The sequence below is a fragment of the Bos indicus genome, chromosome 25 (genome assembly GCF_029378745.1).
Source record: "Bos indicus isolate NIAB-ARS_2022 breed Sahiwal x Tharparkar chromosome 25, NIAB-ARS_B.indTharparkar_mat_pri_1.0, whole genome shotgun sequence".
Lineage (NCBI taxonomy): Eukaryota > Metazoa > Chordata > Mammalia > Artiodactyla > Bovidae > Bos > Bos indicus.
The window spans coordinates 42,920,173-42,943,022 of NC_091784.1; the positions used below are offsets into that span (position 1 = coordinate 42,920,173).

Consider the following 22,850-nt stretch of genomic DNA (forward strand, 5'->3'; position numbering starts at 1 on the left):
GGGCCTGGGCCTGGCAGTGGAGGCACAGCCTCCCGCTGGACGGCGGGGAGTGCCCTCAGCTGTGGTGCTCAGGGGAAGCGCCAGTGTTCACGGTGGCGTCTGGGGCGCGGGGACCCGGGTGTCCTTTCCCCAGCACCCTCACCGTGTCCTCACTGCAGTCAGAACACAATGCACAGCTGAGCGACGAGAGGCGAGTCCTCCCGCAGCCTCCCTCCCTGGAAAAGTCTGGGAACGTCTCCCTCAACGTTTACTGGATACTCAGAGGTCAGCGGGCAGAGGGGAGGACCAAGGGGCGACGCCGGTAGTGTACTCGCGTCACAGCCTTCTCGGGGCTCAGTCTGGGAGATTCCCAGAGGGCTGAGACGGGGTCTCGGGGTTCGGGTGCACTCACGTAAACCGCAAAGTCCTTGGGGGCGCTGGTGATGCTGCCCGTGGGCGACAGAGTCTTTGGTATGTGCTCCAGGGTGAAGGCGGTCGGGCGGATCGTCATTGACAGCCTCACCACCAGGTACCCCTGGGAGCCTCTGAACGCCCAGCAGTTCCCTGGGTAGATGTCAGGCTGCGGAGAGGCAACACTCATACTTAACGCTGAGCAAGCTCCTGCCACTTGAAACAGGAGCGGTGAGAGAACACGGGCTAATACTGAAAAAACAAACCACGCAATGTTTGCTGGTAAGAAGTGGTCATGAGTAAGATCAGAAATAGGAAGTGAGGAAAGGCATCTGTGACTTCACCCCGAAGGGCCACGTGTGCAGCACGAGGTGAGCGCCTGGTCAGGTGAGCCCGTGGGAACGGGCGGCACACGGCACTGTGAGCGCCTCGGATGCAGGGAGAGACCCTGTTCCCAGAGCAACGAGAAAACCACAATTCAAGCGACACCTGTCACCACCTCTCACCTCGCAGACAGATTATAATCCCCACCAGACAAAACCCGCTCTATGTGCTGGGGGTGCACGCCCCGCATGCCGAACCCAGAGCAGCAGGATGCAGCCCCTGGCATTTGCAGAGCGCGCACGCAGCCACACTCTGGCTGAACGGGGAGCCCACGTTCACGCCCTGTGTGTGGACACAGCCCCAGACAACAGAGGTGGAGCACTCCCTGCGAGAGAGGGCTTGTACTGCGGTGGAGGACCCTGCAGCCCTCGCCCGGGACCACCTCCCACCCACCCCAGCACCCCGTGTGCATCTCCGCCTCTCCAAGCGCACCAGCCGCCCACCCTGCGCCTGGGGCTCCGGGTCCCCGGCAGGGTCCTTTCCGCCTGCAGAGAGGCCAGGCTCCCCAGGGGCAAGCCAGGCTGTACCCTCTCAGATAGGCCTGGGTCTGAGCCGTAGGGGACACCCCCGAGAGACCGTAAAGCCCAGCACAGGACGGCATGGGCAGCCTCGCCTGCAGCAAGTCCAGAAACAAGCAGAGCCAGCAGAGGCATCAGAAATCGCCTCTGCGTGAGCGGGGGTGATGGGGACCGTGAGGTGTGGGACTCTGCTCCTGGGTCTGGGGCCGCTGCATGAGGCGCACCCTGGACTGTGGACTCGGGACTTGCACGCTCCAGCCTGCAGCTCTGTGGCAGCAGAACACGCACACCGCCAGACAGTCACAGCGGCACCACCTGCTCAAGGCCAGGACATGCACGCGTGGCCCGGACACCTGCTCACCTGGATGGCCACGCGGGGCGACTGGGAGAAGTACCAGAGCGGCACGCCGAACAGGCTGATGAGTGCGGTCTTGGTCTCGTACGTCTCGGAGCAGCGGGTACTCAAGACGCTCCCCCCTGCAGCAGAGCACAGACGCGACTCAGCGCCTCATCCTACTGTTTCGGAAGCAGCATCACTCCCACCTCAGGGGTCTGTTTGTAATGTTCTAAAAATTCTCACGTTTCTAGTCATGTAAATAATCTTACATGAAAATCAGCTCCAATCTTACTTTTTTAATATTTACTTGCTGATGGGGTCTAGTTGCAGCACTGGGGAGGTTCACTCACGGCTGTGCTTGGCCCTCTAGCTGTGGCGTGCAGGCTCCAGAGCACAGGCTTAGTGCCTGCAGTGCTCAGGCTTAGCTGCTCTGCAGCGCGTGGGATCGTCCCAGACGAGGGATCGAACTGTGTCCCCTGCACTGCAAGGTGAATTGTTAACTACTGGACCACCAGGGAAGCCCCTCCATTCTTAATTTTACTTTTTCCAAATTCAGAGTCAACAGTTGAGAAATGTTTTAGGACGCACAGTCCTACTGCCAAGAAGACATTGGGCTCCCCGCCTGCCACGATGGGGGCGGGGACTCAATGGATTTTTGTTCTCATTTTAAAATAAAGAATAATGAATCTAACCAGGCATCAGCGGTACCTGACAGGGCAGTGTTCAGATGGCCTACCTATTCTGGGGTAATGGGAAGTGTCTGCCAACAGGACAGGGTTTCTATTTGGAAATAAACAAAAACGCTCTGGGAGCAGATAGTGGTAACTGGTAAGACATGGGAAGTGTGCTGAAAGCCCCCCAACGGCACACTTGAAAATGGTGAAGTCTGTTACACGAATTATATCTCAATAATTATCATAAAAAGTGTTAAAAAAAAAAAAGTCCAATTTTCCTCTCAGTAGGACATGGGATAGGATGTTGGTGCCAAAGCAGGTCAAAACAAGTTGGTGTGGGAAGAAACATCAACTAAAATAAACTAAAAAGAACACAAGTACGTGATTAATAAATCCAAGCAGTCCCGAGCCGTCTGTCCGCTAGGAGCCAGCGGCGCCTCCGCCGGATGCACACCACCACCCCGGGGACACCAGCAGACATAGCCCCGGCCCCTCTCGGGGCTCCTCACCTAATGGGAGAAGCGTGCATGGGACAGAATTTTAAACAAGAAAATAACGTGATTTTGATCTAGCTGATCAGCCGGCCCAAACTTCTGAATTCTTTTTAAAATATCTTATTCTCCGTCTAAAAAAGTGTCTTCTTAAATACAGTGACTCAGTTTTTTCACTTAGGAAGAGCCAATAAATGCTTTGTTCAGTACCAGAACATTCAGTTCAGCCTTCTCGGGATGAGGAGAATTCTGAATCGATGGCATACCAACCTGTGAGGACTTACACCTCTGAGAAAACATGGCAACTACTGGTCCCATCGAACTGGTAAAAATCATGTGATGTCTCTGAGTTGTCAAAGTTTCCTCAGAAACCACTGAATTTCAGAACACAAAACTACAACCACTTAAAATATTCTAAAACAGTCATTCTAAACACCAGCCGCACAGCAAGCAGCTTTTGGACGCCTCCGGCAGGAGCAACAGCCCACGAGGGTGAGTGAGGGGAGGCCCCCGGCCCCACCAGCGCCCTGCCAGCTGCCCTCAGCCCTCCCGCAGGTGCTCACACGGTTACTGGCGCGTGCCAAGAACCTCTCTTCCTCCGAGAGACACTAAACGTTCAGAAAACCAAGACTTTCTCCAACGCGTCTGCCGCCAAACGCTCCCTGAACTGACGTGACGCCACTCCCGTTTTCACACGCATCCCCTGTGACCCCGGGTGCTGTCCTGGAGGTCACCGAGGGCTGGCGACAAAGGTCCATGGGCTCCCCGCCTCGCTGAACCACAGGCTGGCCCTTCCAGTGCACCTGGCCCGGGGCCACGTCCACGCAGCACCTCCGACAGGCCTTCCTGAGAAGCCGGAACGGTGCCCGTCCTTTCTACCCACCAGCTGTGGCTTCTGGCATGGTAATGGCCATTCTTCTGTCATCTGTCTCCCCCTGGAGAGGAGGTTCCGGGGGGCAAGGACTGTCCGATTCACTGCTGTGTCCCTGACGCCCCCAACGGGCCTGCACGTGGCTGACAGGGAGCACTACTGTCCCGGGACAGTTTGAAAGATACTCTACAGTCAGTGGACTTCTATACTTAAAAAAACCCATACACTTTACAACACACAAGACTGTAAGTGAATAACCAGTAGTTCTGGGGTTCTGCTGCCGCGTGTCATCTGGCCGCGCACCCCCACAGCCCGCGCTCCGGGGGAGCTGGCCCGTCTCCAGCAGACCCCAGGGGTGCGCCTGGAGTGCCACTCCCCCTCAGGCCGTCGCGCGCTCTCTCATGCCCCCGTCCCTGCTCTTGACGGAGGAATCGGGCACTCACCCCCAGACTCCAGGGCGAAGTCCACCATGCCCGTCTTGTCCTGGGAGTACAGCTTCAGGGCGTTGTTCACGATGACCCGTGCTTGCTGGGCAGAGGCGGCGCCCACAGGAGCAGAGACAAGACTCGCACGTTAGTGAGAGACAGACTTTCAGTGAGCTCTATGTGGGCGCCTCAGCAACGCCAGACTTGAGTCCTGCTTGTGACCGCGGGGACCTTGGCGAGAGGGCCAAAGCCAGACACCCAGGCTCAGACCCGGCACAAAAGGCTCAGAGCCAGAACCCCTGGTGCCATAAAAAGTGGACAAGCAAGGGACAGCATCAGAGACGGCAACTGGGATGGCACTGTGGGGATTTCCGTGTAATTCTAGAAGGGGTGTGGCCACCCAGGTAGACAAAGTCTTTGGGACAACAAGGTTAATGAAGTGTGAAGCGTAATCCTTCCAAGAAGTAGTCTGACAACAGGAAGCCTGCCCCCACACCCGCTTGGAGTTGAGCACTTTCCACACCGTCGTCACACCCTTCAGGGACCACGCCCAGGCAACAAGACATCAGCATCTGCTAGCTTATACCTACATGGGCAGCTTCATCACCACGTGACTTAAACATTCCTCGTCTACTCACCGCTTCTGTTATTCCCGAAATGCCTGCTCCGCTCACAGCAGACACTATACTTTCGGAGGTCGGCATCTGTCTTGTCACAGAAATGTGGTGCGTGATGTTCCTCAGGATCTGCAGCTCTAAATCTCGTAGCAAAACCTGCACATCATCCTTGCTCACAAACTGAGCAGACAGCTTCTGGAGCAGCCAGTCGACAGAAGAATCGTGCTCATCCCCAGAGAATATGAGTCTGAGAGTCTCTCTGATCTGGACATCCACCTAGAAACATCATTGGTATCATGTGAATCTATTGTTTTAGATCAATCTTTTCAACTCTTCAATAACCTTAGATACCCAGGAAAGACCACACAGCTGACCAAAACCCATGACAGAAACGCGACACAGTTCTTCCCTTTCATACAAGATTTAAGAACCCTCCAAAGATGCTGGGATACATTCAAGGAGCAGGGACAGAGGTAAGCAAGTCTGGGTGCCCTGGGTGCCCAAAAAGGGGGCTGGAGGGGGCCCCGCCCCAGGTGAGGTGCAGAGACAACAGGGCCCCGTCTTCAAATTCAGCCTGAGAAGCTAACAGTCCCATACACAACTGCAGACGTGACTTTACGCAGGGAGGAAGCATCTGGTGCAGTGTTCCTACAGACACCATGGTGTGCACATGCTCCTCTTCAGGCTCCAGAGAACGAGCTCGGGGCAGAAGCACATGGGAAAGCGCAGCTCCTGTGATGCCGCCAGCCAGCGACCTCCCCATCTGCGCACTCTGGAATGTTCTACCACACGTGTGAGCCGCCACCCCGCCTCAGGGCACTTCAGCACTAACGTCACAACGCTGCTCGTGTGTCCGTGGCCCCTGCGTGGGCTCTTTCACCTCTGCACCCGGGTCCCAAGAGCGGGGCTGCTTGTCTTCAAGACCAAGTCTCTGCGACCCATGACCGTCTCAGGGCCTTCCCCCAGGAGGCTGCAGGCCCCTGTCCCCCAGGCCCCCTGCAGGGACGGTCACAACCCCACCAACCCGAGGACCGAGGAGCAGGTGTTCATGCGACTTGTGAGCCCACTCAGGGAGACAGGTCGCCTGCTAGGGTGGGCTGGGTCTATGCTACACTACGCTAAGTCACTTCAGTCGTGTCCGACTCTGTGTGACCCCATAGACGGCAGCCCAGCAGGCTCCCCCATCCCTGGGATTCTCCAGGCAAGAACACTGGAGTGGGTTTCCATTTCCTTCTCCAATGCATGAAAGTGAAAAGTGAAAGTGAAGTCGCTCAGTTGTGTCCGACTCTTAGCGACCCCATGGACTGCAGCCCACCAGGCTCCTCCGTCCCTGGGATTTTCCATGCGAGAGTACTGGAGTGGGTGCCATTGCCTTCTCCAGGGCTGAGTCTAGTGACTGACTAAACCAAAAACACACTGCTTCAGGGCTCTAACAGTCGTGTTTTACCGCAGCCGCCGTGTGCTCTGCAACAGTACACCGTTACAGTTGTTCACGTATTTATCGGTGTTCATCAGCCTCGGGGCTCCTGGCACCACAGACCGACCTGTCCCCTGCCCGCCCGCCCAGCTCAGCAGAGCCTGCGCCTCTGCAGCATCTGCTCTCACCGCCCGCAGCTCTGCGCGTGGGGCTTCTGTGTGAGCATGGGCGGCCCCAACGCAATGTCCTGACGCACGGATGTGAGGCACGAGCTTCTGCTCTGGGGACAGACAGACAAACTGCCCCCTCCACACAGGCGCGGCCTTGGAGGGCAGGCAGGCCTGGCAACCCACACTTCGTGTCACTGGAGTGGAGGGAACTCGAGGGGAGCTCAGTTTTTTAATTATTTCATTTAACATGTTCAGAAAACTTCAAACATAGTAAAATAAAATTTTTAAAGAAAGTTGAAATTAAAAAGACTTAAGGCACCAACTCAGTGTCTCTATTTTCCACAACAAACATAAAAGCTGAGGCACTTGCCTTCTCACGGATGGCCTCAGCCTTCTCACAGCCGGCCTGCCCACGCTGCCAGCTGGACAAGTCCGCTTTCAGGTGCCCCAGCTCCTGCTCCAGACGCCCAACCAGGGCAGGCAGGCGCTGCTCCTCGCCAGCCCCACTGCAGGGGAAGGACGGCAGACAGAACCGTCAGGGAGAGGCCCCGTCACAGGGAGGGAGGCTGCCAACACCCCCTGCCCCCAGCACACGGCAGGTTCAAGTCAAGGGCCCAGGGACTGTTCCCACCTCAGCGTCGGCGCACACGCACGCACACACACACCACACACATACACACACCCCACACAAACACACCCCACACACACAATCACACCCCCCCCACACACACACACCCCCCACACACACACACACACCCCCCACACACAATCACACCCCACACACACACACACCCCAAACACACACCCCACACACACAATCACACCACACACACACACACCCCACATACACACACACCACACACATACACACACCACACACACACAATCACACCACACACACACACACCCCACACACACAATCACACCACACACACCACACACACACCAAATACACACACCCCACACACACAATCACACCACACACACACACACACTACACACACTGCCCGGGCAGGGGCCGGACCCACTGTCAGCAGTGGTTATGCCTCCACTGGGGGCTGGGCACCTCCTATACACCATTTAATATGTAAAACCTACCCCTATCTCCTTAAAATTCTGAAAGACTTCATAAACTCATAAATGAGGCTATGTTTATTGGTAATCATCATAAAGTCAAGAATGAATTTTTCATGCTACTAGGAGAGAAAACTTAAACTAAAAGCATGGTTTCGGGGTTTTAACAATCCTATTTTAATGCAGCCATTTTATGTTAGGAAACGGTAGTGTTCCATTTATCTTGTTTATAGGCAGGTCCCATTGCATGGAGAATCTCACAAGAGTGCCCTCGGGGGTGAACACTACAGGGTCTGCACGGTCTGTCAGAGGGGCTTTGACACATAAAGGCCCTGAAGGAGAGTTAAAAGGTCTGCCACTCACACCGTCCTGAGGCCTAAAATCACGACACAGGACCCACAGACACACTGGGGCCAGAGACAGGAAGACTGGAGGTCAGAGCTCCCCACCTGTTCGCTTCCAAGTGAGTTACTGGAGTAACAGAAGGGTAGCAGCAGCGGGGAGAGCCAGGTGACAAAACCAAGTGTGTGAAAAAGACAGGCAGCTGTGAGGCTCGCAGGCAAGGGAAGCCCCGCATGGCTGAGGGCGTAAACGTGCGCGGGAGAGGCAGCAAGGCGCGAGGACCAAACGCGGTGCCCTCGGAACTGCCGAAAGCCCAGGGCTCAGAGGAGGCCCAGCCGCGCCGCAGCCACAGTGGCTCGGAAGGCAGGTCTCCTCAAGGGGCTGCCGAGCAGGGCCCAGGGCTGTACTGCGGTGCCCCGGGGTGAGCAGAGGCCCCGGCAGGAGGCCCACCGCCCCCACGGCCCACGGCCGCTCCTTACCCTGCCTGGGGTGGCCCTCCAAGGCGCGTCCAGGGACGGAGGCTCCCCAGAGCACACAGGGCCCCGCGTCTTTGGTGCTGCGCGGGGGTGGATGGCAACAAGCCTCCCCCAGCCTCCTCCATCCTCAGGTGCCCTGAGAACCTCCCAGGAAGACAGCGGCTGCAGCTGACACAGCCCCCGTGCTGAGACGGTGCGGCCCACGGGACACCGAGGAGCCCAAAGGCGGGAGAGGAATTACGTGAAACGTCCTACCTGGCTGTTCTTAGCTTGGCCTGCTCTAGCTCCTTCTGGATGGCCTAAAACGATCGAGAAACTGTTTAAATACACAAGTTATGCGCCAACTTTCCAGGAAGTCACATACATGACTACATACATGTAAATAGGAACAGACACACATTTATCTGGGATTCTCCCCCTTAATTTAAAGCCCATCCCTGGCTGCTGGCAGGCAGGTGAGGGATGTTTACTTTACTTTTCACAGCAGACTTTAAAAGACACACACTGTCCATTCAGAGGGGCACACAGTTCACCTGGGAGCGGCTTGACAGATTTTCAAACTAAGCAGCTCCCGTAACCAGTACCCAGGCCATGAAGCCAGACTCCGCCAGCCCCAGCGAGTGCCTTAAATGTGGCAGGGCGCGGAGAAGCAGGTGGCAGATTCACACACGAAGCCGTGCCTCATTAACACGGATTGTTCACAGCCATTCACAGGTCATAACTGGACCGAGGCCCCGCTCCATGGCAGCAGCAACACACGCGTGGGACAGCCACGGGCTCTCCTGTGGGGGCCACGGAAACTTCCAACTGATGAACAAAGTAAACCGCCTGCCTCGGACACTGTCTGCGGTGAGCCCCACCCCGAGAGCTATGGTCTCCCCTGAAGCAGCAGGGCCACCCCTCTTTCAGCCACCCCCAGGCCTCCTCTCTCTGCCTCCTCGACACCTGAAGAGACCGGACTTCCCCTGGAAAATCCCTCTGCACAGGGTCAGGGTGCTGCTCCTCTCCCTGTCCACACACACCACCCTGCAGAGAGGGGGGACGGCGAGGAGAGCCTGCCCAGCCCACAACTGGCTCAGACCCTTCCCCTCAAAAGACAGCTGGGAGCCCGTGAGCTGGACACACGTGGGAGTCACTAGAGCAAGACCGCAAGCACCCAGGGCTCAGGGCGCAGGCAGAAATACTGCTGTTTAGCCTCAGAGAGGACGGCAGCAGACGCCCTAAGGCAGCACCTCCAAGAGAGGCTGGGGACGTGAACACAGCGACGACGGGTGACTTCTGTCAAGGAAACCGCGCTGCTGGGGCTAAAAGTGAAAGATCAAGTGCATGAATACCTCAGATCTTTCTGTCAGTTCTCCAAGTACATCTTCCAGGCTGGAGATGCGCAATTCATGCTCTTGGTGAAGCGTCACATAGTCAGTCTTGAAAGGGAAAATGAATGAAAAATGGCGGAGAAAATTAAGCAGCAGATAAGCCCAAACCTGTCAGCCAGGCCACGCCGTTCCTCCACAGCACAGCCCGCCACAGTGCCCCGCAGGGAGGACGTCCTCTCTGGGTCTAAGTTCAGACATCTGAAACCTGCCCTACGGTGGTTTTGAGGAAAACGGACTGACAATTCTTTCTTTGAGAACCAAACAGATGAGACATGAAACATATATATATATAAAAGCTCATGGTTCCATAAGGACTAGTAGCTGCTCTTAACTATCTCATGATCTTGAGATATTTTAAGTAACAGCTTTGAGCAAATTTTCAGTTCAGTGATAGTAAACTTTCGTGCAACTGTGTTCAATCCACTCATGAAATAAAATGCAGGCCAGGGACAGCCATGTGTCCAGCTGCAGCCTGCGCCCCATCCTGGGCGACACCCACAGGCCTCTCTGCCTGCCCCACCCTGTCCTCAGATGGGGCTTCTCCTCGGGAGTGGCAGGAGCACCACAGCACCGGCCACGGCAGGCCAAGGACCCACTGCCCTCCCTGCAGCGCCCCACCGCAGGGTCCACCTTCTCCCTGTGCCTGAGAACCCCCTGGTGTCACTGTGGAGCCCAGGAGCCCACCAGCACCAGCCCCCTTGAGACGCTGCCCCCGCCCCACACTCCTCACCGGGGGTGACCCCCCTTCACTGCTGCTGTCCGCCCGGTCCACCCGAGCCTGTAGCTTCTGGAGCAAAGCCACCAGCTGTCCCAGCTTCTCATCGTGCCTGTGACACTGTCCCGACAACGTGGCCACCTGCCTCTCCACCTCACTCATCCGATGCCAGTGGAAGGCTTCATCGCCAACCTGGAGAGTAAGAGGTTCCAAAGGAGACAAAAAGACAGGACAAGTCCAGACAGCAAGCAGAGCGCTACAGGAAAACGCCAACTACAACTCACACAGCCTGAAGGAAAAGACAGAAAGACGCTCCTCTTCAGTGAGTTCCTTTACATGGCAGCCTATGGGTGGTTTTTATTTTCTGCTTTATGCTTTCTACATTTTCCAAAGTAATGAAAACTTTTTAAGTGAAAATGAACTAAATGATGAGATGAATTGAAATACACAACTCCAATGAACGTCACAGGCACTGCATTTTCATAAGCGAAGGTTCTGTCCACGCACCTTCCTAACTACACAGAGGAGCCCGTGCTCCCCTGTGTCTGTATCACACTTGGGTAATTCTCAAAGTATTTCAAACTCTCCACCAGCAAAAACATTATATGATTCATTAAAGGCTTAGACGATGGTTAACATTTGTTAACAGTGAACTGTTTTCAGTTAAGGTCTGTACGCTGTTTTTTCAAACGTAATGCTGTCGTACATGTCAAGTACCATAAGGTGAACACGGCTTTCACGTGCACCAGGAAACCAGAAAATCCACGTGATACTGGAGCTAACACAGTACTTGAGGTGTGCCTGTATGCATTACTTGAACTGTTTCGGGAACAGGGAAGGAGCCCAGCTGAACTGCCCTGTCGTTTACAAGGAAAGCAGAACTCGCTTGGGAGGACAGACTGGCACTGCCAGGGAAGCGGGTCTCCTGACTGATTACCTGCAGAGGCTGGTTGGGGTGGGAGGCAGCAGGTGTGAGCGTGGTCCCGTGGTCATCCACTCTCTGCACTCTGTGGCTGTGGGTCCAGTTTAACAGAGGCAGGAGTGAAAAGATGTCACCCTGGCCCCACAACAAAACACCTGCAGCTGAAAGCAGAGAAAAAGCACCCGTACACACCTGTGCACACGCTGGTCTTCAAATGGCAGACATTTAAATGCTCTGTTTTTTCACTAATTCACATACATGTGCATGTGTACATACTAGTCATGTAAGATAACAAAGTTAAATTGTACTTACCTAGTAAAAGTAACAGTGGAATGAGCAAGATTAAAAACTTGCAAATATTTCGAAGGCACCTAGGAATGAAAAGATATAACTTGGGAAAAGCGAAAAGCAGGGCTCACCATACTGTCTGCCCTCGCTAGGTAATTTTATACAAAACATACCCCCTGCTCTCATTTTGGAGAAGGCGATGGCACCCCACTCCAGTACTCTTGCCTGGAAAATCCCATGGATGGAGGAGCCTGATGGGCTGCAGTCCATGGGGTCGCCAGAGTCGCACACGACTGAGCGACTTCACTTTCACTTTTCACTTTCACGCATTGGAGAAGGAAATGGCAACCCACTCCAGTGTTCTTGCCTGGAGAATCCCAGGGATGGGGAAGCCTGGTGGGCTGCTGTCTATGGGGTCGCACAGAGTCGGACATGACTGAAGTGACTTAGCAGCAGCAGCTCTCATTCTAAATGGGAAGTGCACAGGCCAAGAAGTGCAGCCAGCTTTGTGCACAAGGTCAGTAGGTGCTACAAGACAGCCTGCCCACGTGGGGCTGTCCTCAGGGCCCACGGGAACAAGCCAACAGGTCATTAACTGCCAACACGCTGGGCTGGGTGCACAGGAGGGCACTCAGGGGCCGTGGGCACTGGCCCACGGGGGCACCCTGGTGCCAGGGTGAGTGCACCAGAGAGGGAGCCAGGGGCCCGGGCCTAGCCCTGAGCACCCTCCCAGCCGTGTGCTCCAGGACGCGCTGCTCAACCTCCGCACACTGGTCTCCTTGACAACACCTGCGTTTCCCCTTGCACAGGAGTGGCTTGAGCAATCATTTAAGAATATGAAAGCACTTTACAAAATATAAAATGGTTAAGTCAAATGAGATCATGAAATCAGCACAAAATCAGCTCTTTAAAACACCCAGGTGACATGGCATCGGCTTCCTTACCTTGTAAGAAGAAACACATTCAACCAAGAGATCAAAGTCACAAACTGGTACCATCCAATCCCGAGCCACCAGAACACTTCAGACGCTGCCTTCCCTAGAAGAGAAAACACCAAAGGTCCTGTGGAGAGTTTTTACGAAGAGCAAATCCCTAAAGGACCAGTTTTGTGAAGATAGGCCAGAACCACAGGAAATGTGTTAACAGACACTCGAAAGTCTATCAAGATGAAGTCAGGGATGAAGTATATAGGATGATGCTTAGTCACCACAGCAGGAATACCCATAACTCAAACAGGAACATAAATAAGCCACAAAGCAACACGTTGTACACAAGACACAAAAGGGAACACGAAGTCCATGCGCTCGCAAGTACAGCAGAAGCAAGCAGCTGGACTCACACAGAACCCCGAACTCCGAGAAACAAAGAATGCCCATGCAGCTAAAGCCACAGGACTGGGGGCATTTCTAACAGAGGGCAGAGCACGCTACACGAAGGACAGAAGCACGGAAAGCGCACACGAGATGTGCACTTGGTTAGGTAAGCAGTTTACTGCAGGTGCTTAGCCGCCAAAAGCCCAGAAGCGCTAACACCGAAGGCCAAAGTAAGCACCTGGGGCGGCCGTGGCCAAGCAGAGCACCGACAGCAGCGTCCGGGACACACGCCATCCTGCGGCTCCGGCCCTGTGCAGCGCCTGCCCCGAGAGCTGACCTGTGCCAGAGAGGACGAGGCAGGAGAGGCGCCTTCAGACACCAGCCCTGGTCCCGGGGCAGCAGCGGACAGCGCCCGTCTGCACCACACCCGCACCCGCACGTCGGAGCCCACAGCCTCCCCTCAGAACAGCCACTGGCTGGTTAGGCCCAAGCAGGACGCTGACACTGACTCATGAGGCCCCTGCCCCGGGTCGCGACAGTTTTCCCTCCTGCCCACGGACACGCAGGACACAAAACGCAGAGGCTTCTCATCAGCCTGCGGGGCTGGCTGGCAGCTGCCCCGCACACGTGTGCAGTGGCTGCGGGCAGAACGTGTACCAGAAAGGCACTGCAGTCACGTAAAGGAAGTAAACGCCACGCGTGCCAGCAGCTAATAGGCTCTGGGTGAGACAATGGCTACTCAGACACCGGAATGAAAATCTTCCCACACTGGTGAAGAATATCTTGGAATCAAACCAGCAGCCCCACTGGGTGACAGAACAAAACACAACAAACTTTATGCCCAACGTCACACCGTATCTAAGGCAGGAAGCTGCTTGTGAAATCAACTGTTCCCGTTTTTTAAGGTTAACCGTGGAAGTTAAACACTCACACAGCATTTGTGTGTTGACTCCCGAAAATGTTAAGTGATTCCAACTCAGCTGATGTGTAAAGACACATGGTGTTAGAGGCTTATCTTTCTTTTTTAATCTATAGCTTTATGTTTATTAATTAACAATGAGAGATAAAAATTTTTGAAGTTCAGCTTTTTAAAAAGACTAGCACCCCTCTGCCAAGAGGCTGGCAGGCACGAGCTGGAAGCACGGCCGTCTCTGCCGCGTGGGCCGCACAGGCTCCGGCCCGGCCCTGAGTCCCGGGTGACAGCACGCACCCAGGGCCCGGCCTCTTCTCAGCCGCTCAGTTCACCTCGAATGTGCTCCTCTCCACACGCTTCATTTACACTAGATACACTTGCAGAGAAGCTTTTCAAGAATGATAGTCTCCATATTTTAAACCAAAGTTACCACTCTCCCGTCAGTTTCACTGAGCCTTTGCATTTCAAGCACAAAGAAACAGTAAACAAGGAGCACCCATGACACTAACTCACGACAGAGACGTCAGAGCTACAAGGCAAAAGCGCCAGACAACCTGCGCGGGACAGGGCGAGCCCCAGGGTCCCTGCCAGCCCTCCTGGCCTCGAGCGGGTGCTGACGTGCGTTTCCAGGTGCTTCCTCCCCTTACACTCGTCGCCTGCAGGGGTGGGACAAGCAGTTAATCGGACAGATGGACATACACACCCTGTCGATCTCAATGGTGCGCAGCAACGGCCATTTGAAACGAGCAGGAAACTCAATTCACGCAAAGTCCCAGCCAGTGCCGCCGGTGCTGCCGGCTCCCGGCCTGAGGGCCGTGGGCCCCCACGGCCTGCCATACTTACACAGCGACGCCCCGTTTGCACGGAGGTGGCCATCCTCAGCCAGGCGCATGCTCGCGTCCATCCTCCCACAGTGACTGGAATGAGCTGCAACACAGGCGAGAGGGGCTGAGCCGGACGGGCTCTGCAGGGCGCCGAGGGGCTGAGCCCGACGCGGCGCTGCAGGGCACCGAGGGGCGGGGGGCCGCCTGCCCGGACATGCCCGCCAGCACACACGGTGGGCCTGCTTCGGTCACTCTTGAAACATCATTCTAAATGCTATTCAAGTAATTTTTTTACTTTAAAAAGGTCATAAGAATAAAAAAATGAGCGTATTAACTTTTTATTTACTGTTTAAATGCTGATCGACATCCAGCAAACACCCAGAACTGCAGAGACAGAGAGGTGCAGAGCAAGGCTGAAAGCAACAGAGAGAGAGAAAAGCCGCACAGGTCAAGGAGAGGGCGTGAGGGAAGCGTCGCGTGGGGAGGAGTGTTTTTTCCACCTTGAAAGCGCTCGATTTGGTGGAAAAAGGAGGAAAAAATTATTTAAATACCTTTTGATTCATGGCTTTCTGACTCATAGCTTTTTGATTCACAACTTTTCAATTTGTAATTTTCTGATGCATAATTGAGCTTCATTAAAACCACTTGGAAAAGTTGCACCAAGAAGGAGGCACAGGACGCCGAGGTGCGCACGGCCAACGACCAGATGCCATCCCCGCAGCCGGCGGCGCGGCCTGCTGAGAGACCGTGAGCAGTCACTCTTCCGGCAAGGCAGGGCGACACGCTTCAGCTAAGGAGGGACCCACCTTTTTTTTGGCCATGCCATGCAGCTTGTGGGATCTTGGTTCCCCAACCAGGAACTCTCAACCTGGGCAGTGAAGACTCACGGTCTTAACCACTGGACAGCCAGGGCATTCCCTGGAACCCGCTTTTAAGTGGGGCCCTGCTCAGCAGAGCCGCAAACCAGCCGTCCCCGAGGGCACTGGCAGCACCACGCGTGTCTGTCCGGCTGCGGTGAACACGGGCTCTGAGAACACCGCCGCCTTCAGGAGCCAGCAAAGGGAGTCTGCCCCGCCCTCTGGCCCAGCAAGCCCACTGCACTAGCAGCCGCAAGAAGCCCCTCGGAGAGGAGCAGCCCCTCACAGGCGCTCCGACAGCTCATGCAGCAGGGGACGAGACCCTGCCGCGGACACTGAGGCTCCGTGAACCACGGGCGCCTGGTGGAGGGCGCCTGCCCGGCCGTGGCTTCCTTTCCACAGCACCTAGCACGTCAGGACAGACACTGCAGCCTCCGGAACCTACATCATGCAGGGCGGCGTCTACAAGTCACAGTGGCTAGAAATTTCTATCACTAAAAAAGTTTCTTCACTGAGTGGCACCTGAAGAATGAGGCTCGTTCCTGCTCCGTGACAACCACAGGGCGGCCTGGAGATGGGCCCGCCGGGAGCAGGGAGAAGCAGCCCCATCCATGCACCCCCACTCAGCTCTGTGAGGCCAGGGCACACGCATGAAGCCACGGGGACTGGAGGGATCTGAGCGCGAGTGATTTAGGAGAAATAAGGTCAGAGCTCCAATCCTCTCCCCACATGGCCTGAGTAAAGCAGTAGGCTACTTGTGAAATGGAGGTATGAACCAAAAAAAAAAAAAAAAACCTGGGACCACAAACCCCCGTCAGGTCAGCTTTGTGCTCCTCCACTCACATGCCTCTGTGTTTGACACCACAGTGTAAACTTTATACAGAGATTGGTAAAAATAGAAAAAAAATCAATGAGCAGGTTAATCCATGGCCTGTTTCACTGATTATCAAAAATACCAAAATCCATTTTTCATTCATCAATTGGCAACATTTAAAAGAACAAAAATAAGAGACTCCTACTTAGCGAGAGAACGTGAATGGGGCCCTCAGCTGGCCACGCGGGAGAGCGGTCCTGGGCAGTCTGCTGGGAGGCCAGTGGGAACGGTCTATGTAGACTGACGCTATACACAACCTGTCTTCAGCGGCGATGAGGGTGATTCAGAAGCTGCCAGCTGCAACAGTTTTTAAGTATATTTAACTGCTGACTTTGTTTCTGCAGAGGACAGGCTCAGTCAGAGCTGCTCCTTCTCAAAGCCGGCCAGCAGCATCTCAGCTGCTCTGCAGAGGCCGAGCCACGCCATCCACTTCAACCTCAGCTGCTCAGGGCCACAGCCCTCCGATCCTGAAGTCACCTGCCCCTCTCCCAGAAGCATAGCCATTCTGTCCTTCCTTCTCTAAAGACTAGGCCTGGTTCAAGAAACAAAGTTCTGCTCAAAGCAATTGAGACAACCGATAAATTTTCAAAGGAATGACTTTCCATCCATTCATCCATCCTTCTTTCCTAGGTTTACACCTGCTACTGGAGAACAGACGCATCGCCTTAGGCAAGAGAAAGAACACAGAAGCCTCTGTTTTCAGTTTTCAGTTCCCTGAGTCCTCCTGTGGGGTCAGCCCGGGGGCCAGGCAGGCCTGAGGGGCCAGCGGGCACACAGGAGCAAGTCCTGGCAGAGCCGATCTCCACATCTCCAACACCACAGGCTTCTCGCGCAGACACCGATCCTCAGGGCAGAACTGAATCTGCTCATGTGCGCAAGTCTTAGCATCCTGCTCTGTTGAACACTGTTCAATGTCCAAGGAAAGCATGTGCAAGGCTTTTAAGGCCTTTTTGATGGAGCCCAGAAAATCATAGTTTTTCTACAATGCACTCAACCTAAATCAGGTTTCAGACTCAGAAACTGCACGGCTCAGGCAAGACGCACGGCGTGTAACACAGCTGTGCTGCTTCGGGCCTGCCTACCCTGAAGGCTTGTGCACGAACTCACACACACCCAAAGAAAACAGTTTGTAGAAGTGTACAAACAGCAAAGCCTGAATGTCCACCTCCATGCCAACTAAACAAATTCCGATACAACCATAAATGCAACATTAGGCATCAAAAGAATCTAAGTTCCTGGCAGCTACCGTTTAAAATGGAACAGCCTCTAAAACCACCTACTGGAAGCAAAGACAAAACCACTCCATGTCTCTGCAGGAACATGAAAGCGAAATTTAGGCAGTTACACACGCTGAAATGATACTCCAAAATGGTAGACAGTTATGTTCATGTTATGTGACTTTCTTGCTTTTTCCATGATCCAGCGGATGTTGGCAATTTGATCTCTGGTTCCTCTGCCTTTTCTAAAACCAGCTTGAACATCAGGAAGTTCATGGTTCACATATTGCTGAAGCCTGGCTTGGAGAATTTTGAGCATTACTTTACTAGCGTGTGAGATGAGTGCAATTGTGGGGTAGTTTGAGCATTCTTTGGCATTGCCTTTCTTTGGGATTGGAATGAAAACTGACCTTTTCCAGTCCTGTGGCCACTGCTGAGTTTTCCAAATTTGCTGGCATATTGAGTGCAACACTTTCACAGCATCATCTTTCAGGATTTGAAATAGCTCAACTGGAATTCCATCACCTCCACTAGCTTTGTTTGTAGTGATACTTTCTAAGGCCCATTTGACTTCACATTCCAGGATGTCTGGCTCTAGGTCAGTGATCATACCATCGTGATTATCTGGGTCATGAAGATCTTTTCTGTACAGTTCTTCTGTGTATTCTTGCCACCTCTTCTTAATATCTTCTGTTTCTGTTAGGTCCATACCATTTCTGTCCTTTATCGAGCCCATCTTTGCATGAAATATTCCCTTGGTATCTCTAATTTTCTTGAAGAGATCTCTTGTCTTTCCCATTCTGTTGTTTTCCTCTATTTCTTTGCATTCGTCGCTGAGGAAGGCTTTCTTATCTCTCCTTACTATTCTTTGGAACTCTGCATTCAGATGCTTATATCTTTCCTTTTCTCCTTTGCTTTTCGCTTCTCTTCTTTTCACAGTTATTTGTAAGGCCTCCCCAGCCATTTTGCTTTTTTGCATTTCTTTTCCATGGGGATGGTCTTGAACCCTGTCTCCTGTACAATGTCACGAACCTCATTCCATAGCTCATCAGGCACTCTATCTATCAGATCTAGGCCCTTAAATCTATTTCTCACTTCCACTGTATAATCATAAGGGATTTGTGAAGAAGCCTGAGCGCCGAAGAATTGATGCTTTTGAACTGTGGTGTTGAAGAAGACTCTTGAGAGTCCCTTGGACTGCAAGGAGATCCAACTAGTCCATTCTGAAGGAGATCAGCCCTGGGATTTCTTTGGAAGGAATGATGCTAAAGCTGAAACTCCAGTACTTTGGCCACCTCATGCGAAGAGTTGACACATTGGAAAAGACTCTGATGCTGGAGGGATTGGGGGCAAGAGGAGAAGGGGACGACAGAGGATGAGATGGCTGGATGCCATCACTGACTCAATTGGACGTGAGTCTGAGTGAACTCCGGGAGCTGGTGATGGACAGGGAGGCCTGGCATGCTGCATTCATGGGGTCACAAAGAGTCGGACACGACTGAGTGACTGATCTGATCTGATCTATGTGACTTTCACCTCCTTAAAACAGCAGGAGATTCAGGGTGAGGGTGAAGGTCCCTCCAGAAGGGATACCAGGCAGGGACCGAGGAGGAACAGGGAGAGGACTGAACTTATCTTCGCTACTTTAAGATTTCCCAATAAGAATGTAAGAAAAAAAAAGAAACTCTTGGGGTGGGGTTAACTTATGATTATTACGCATATTTTGAGTAAATATGCTCATATAACAGATTCCACACAGTGTGACCTAAAGCACACAACAGAGGGAAGGGCCTCCGGGTACAAGTTACAAGTTATGCTAGTTTTCTTCCTTGCACACCTCTCAAGTTTTCAAAAGTTCTTTGATACATGTTTCACTCAAATAATTAGGAACAAATTTTTTTCAAAGGTAGTAAGTTGGCACTGGCTCTACAGAGCACTGTATGATCTAAAACAAGGAGCACAGTAAGAACAGAAGCCCCAAGTATCCGTAACTGGTTTTCTCCCCAAAATACTCAAGACTAACTTAAGCAGGAAGTGGGGTGAGTATCCAGAAGCTCCCTCTGAAGACCCCACCTGTGGCGCAGGGGGCTCAGGCCACCATCCCTAGCTGTCAGGACAAGTGGCTGGCTGCCAGCGACAGAGACGCAGCCAGGGCGAGCGTCAGACACGACCACAGACAGGCGATGCCGAGGGCAGCGTGTGGGGTGACTTTCACCCTAAGGAGGGCGGTGCACTCCACACAGCAACGGCGACCTTCAAATGCAGCCTCAATGCCCGACATGCAGCACATCAAGTGTGAGGCCCGGGCCCCAGCCCCAAGGGACTCCCAAAGGACCAGTGGCTCGGGGGCCAGGTCCAGGCTCTGTCACTCGCCGGCAGGTGTCTAAAGCTGGGTGAACCTGTTTCCTGGTCTGTACGACGGGGGTGATGGTGCTAACATCGACCACGACAAGGGGCACAGCCGTCCCGGGGGGCTGCTCTGAGGGCTGGGGAGGTCACGGTGCAGAGCCCTGGGCAGTGTGAGAGCGCGGGACGCGGGTCTCTGAGGCACCCACACATGACCCCGGGACCAATTCCCTGCCCTTCCCCTCACAGCGTCCCCACTGTTTGGCAGCCCTGACGAGGGCAGGAACACAGCAAATGGCAAAACAGAGCGCCCAGCCACAGGATAAGGTGCGGAAATGGAACTGAGAGTCAGCCTGGGGCCTTTCTCCTTCATGGCGAGACGAGCACAGGGGCGCCGCCGGCCCCCCAGCACTGTCCCCTCCCAACCCTGTCCGCCTGCACGGCGTGTCCCCCAGCCCTGCCAAGCAGACCAGCGCTCAGATCACACAGACACTGGACCAAGGGGTTGGGAACACGGCAACGCATGTTTCAAGTCAAGGGCTCCCAGCCTCCCACACCTGAAGGCGAAGAGCGATCAGAGCGGCTGTGAAGCTGCTGGAGGGGCCCCTCGACCAGGCGGCTCCCAGAGGAGCCTCTGTAGCTGTGTTCTCCGTGGGGACCTGGAAGACGCCGACCCTCTCTGGCCAGGTACTGATCAGAATCGATAAAGCAGGCACACGGGGGCCCAAGGGCCTCCCTTTGCCAGTCAGCAGTGGCCCCGTAAGACCCTCTGCTGTACCTGCTGCCCTCCCAAAAAGGCTGGTGTGCCATGTGCCACCTAGCACTCCCGTGCTCTAGTGGGCTGTCCCCGTGGTCAGGACGGTGACCCACAGAGACCAGAGACGGCCTGCGGCCCGCCGCCTCCTGAGGCACCTGGAGCCTGTGGCCCTTAGGAAGGAAGAGTGCGTCTGCACGGATCGCACAGCCCTGCAGGTCCACTCGGAACAGGGTTTCTCCTGCTTACGCTGAAGTTCAAACGGACCGACTCTCAAACACTCCTAGGTACGAGACCCACCACATCAAACGCAGGCTGGGAGAGGAGGAGGAGGAACAGAGCTCACTGGTGCACCTCTTAAAGGATAACTTTGAGCTCCAGTCTATGGTAAAACAGTGCAGACCATGAGGCCTTAAGACAAGGCTGGTAAGAAGAAAATGAAATAGCCAGTATTTGGACGTGAACTCTTCCCCTCACTTTTAAAAGAGCAAGACTTACGTTTCTGATGCCTGTCCCTGGAGTAGATCCTAGAGACCGGGCCATGGGCTGCAGAGCGGGCGGTGAGCGCGCCCTTGCGCTCCGCGAGGAGGCTGCACTCGCTGCACGTGTACCCGTTGCTCCCGGCCGCCTCTGCGGCCACCTCGCCGTTTCCCTGAATGGCGGCTTTATTCCCACCTGGAGTTTGCAAAAGAGATGGAACCTGCTTGTTACAATCTGAAGACACCTAACTAAAACCTCCACCCTGAGAAATGTGGGGAAGAAAAAGAGGAAAATAATTACCTTTAAGATCTCCGTCATCGTCAAGACCTAAAAAACACATTTTTTTGCTGTTGAGCTAAAATGATCAAAACAGGACAAGATGCACACAAGCAAAAGTAAAGGTTACAATGGTTCATAAATGAGCCTCACGGCCTGGTCAAGACTGACTTCCTACAAGCCTGCACTTAACGCAGCTTCCTCAGGTACCTGCAGACGTCTGCTCTCCATTCCAGGAGAAAGTGCACCTCTGGGGAAAATGCCTACACACACTCTGTCTCACACGCTTACACACCCCTCCCTCATCTTACACACACTCACACCCCCCCATCTCACACACACTGACACACGCCCTCACACGCATTTCACACACACCCCCATCTCTCACAGACTCACACATACCACCCTCCCATCTCACACACATGCGAACACACCCCTCCCTCCTCTCACACACAATCACACACCCATCTCATATGCTCACACACCCTCCATGTTACACTCACACACACCCCATCTCACACAGTCACACACCCCTCATCTCACATGCTCAAAACACCCATCTCACAGTCACACACCCCCGTCTCAGACACATACCCGTCTCACACGCTCACACACCGTCTCACAGTCACACCCCCCGTCTCATAATCACATATTCCTGTCTCACAGTCACATATCCCCGTCTCACAGTCACATCCCCTCGTCTCACATGCTCACACCCCCCGTCTCACAGTCACATATCCCTGTCTCATGCTCACACACAGCCCCGTCTCACAGTCACACCCCCCGTCTCACAGTCACGCCCCCCCGTCTCACATGCTCACACACACACCCATCTCAGTCACACATCCTCATCTCACATGCTCACACCCCCGTCTCACATGCTCACACACCCCCGTCTCACAGTCACACCCGTCTCACATGCTTACACCCCCGTCTCACAGTCACACCCCCCGTCTCACAGTCACACACCCCCGTCTCACAGTTACACTACCCCGTCTCACATGCTCACACCCCCGTCTCACAGTCACACCCCCCGTCTCACAGTCACACACCCCCGTCTCACAGTCACACCCCCTCGTCTCACATGCTTACAGCCCCCATCTCACAGTCACATATCCCCGTCTCATGCTCACACACACCCCCGTCTCACAGTTACACTCCCCCGTCTCACATGCTCACATCCCCGTCTCAGTCACAAACCCCGTCTCACACGCTCACACGCCCCCGTCTCACAGTCACAACCCCCGTCTCACAGTCACACCCCCCGTCTCACAGTCACAACCCCCATCTCACATGCTCACACCCCTCGTCTCACAGTCACAACCCCCGTCTCACATGCTCACACACACCCGTCTCACAGTCACACCCCCCGTCTCACAGTCACACACCCCCCATCTCACAGTCACGTATCCCCGTCTCATGCTCACACACACCCCCGTCTCACAGTCACACACCCTCGTCTCACAGTTACACCCCCCCGTCTCACATGCTCACACCCCCGTCTCACAGTCA

General features: G+C 54.3%; 1 protein-coding gene across 15 annotated transcripts in view; it reads right to left on the bottom strand.

The window, feature by feature from the left end:
- Positions 1-22,850, bottom strand: part of SUN1 (Sad1 and UNC84 domain containing 1) — a 46,187-nt gene that overhangs the window by 3,494 nt on the left and 19,843 nt on the right. For 5 of the 15 annotated variants that reach the window (XM_070780357.1, XM_070780349.1, XM_070780350.1 and 2 more), the window contains 17 exons: positions 21,363-21,389; positions 21,081-21,257; positions 15,086-15,271; positions 14,554-14,637; positions 14,220-14,366; positions 13,036-13,134; positions 12,429-12,522; positions 11,509-11,567; positions 11,212-11,357; positions 10,290-10,466; positions 9,521-9,607; positions 8,442-8,485; positions 6,665-6,800; positions 4,729-4,983; positions 4,109-4,193; positions 1,654-1,769; positions 392-559 (listed from right to left, as the gene is read on the bottom strand). In XM_070780357.1, the coding sequence (XP_070636458.1) occupies positions 392-559; positions 1,654-1,769; positions 4,109-4,193; positions 4,729-4,983; positions 6,665-6,800; positions 8,442-8,485; positions 9,521-9,607; positions 10,290-10,466; positions 11,212-11,357; positions 11,509-11,567; positions 12,429-12,522; positions 13,036-13,134; positions 14,220-14,366; positions 14,554-14,637; positions 15,086-15,271; positions 21,081-21,257; positions 21,363-21,389 (2,087 nt within the window). Of the gene's footprint in view, positions 1-391; positions 560-1,653; positions 1,770-4,108; positions 4,322-4,728; positions 4,984-6,664; positions 6,801-8,441; positions 8,486-9,520; positions 9,608-10,289; positions 10,467-11,211; positions 11,358-11,508; positions 11,568-12,428; positions 12,523-13,035; positions 13,135-14,219; positions 14,367-14,553; positions 14,638-15,085; positions 15,272-21,080; positions 21,258-21,362; positions 21,390-22,850 lie in introns of those variants that run through there. The other 10 variants (XM_070780353.1, XM_070780354.1, XM_070780358.1 and 7 more) reach the window with 10 other exon arrangements.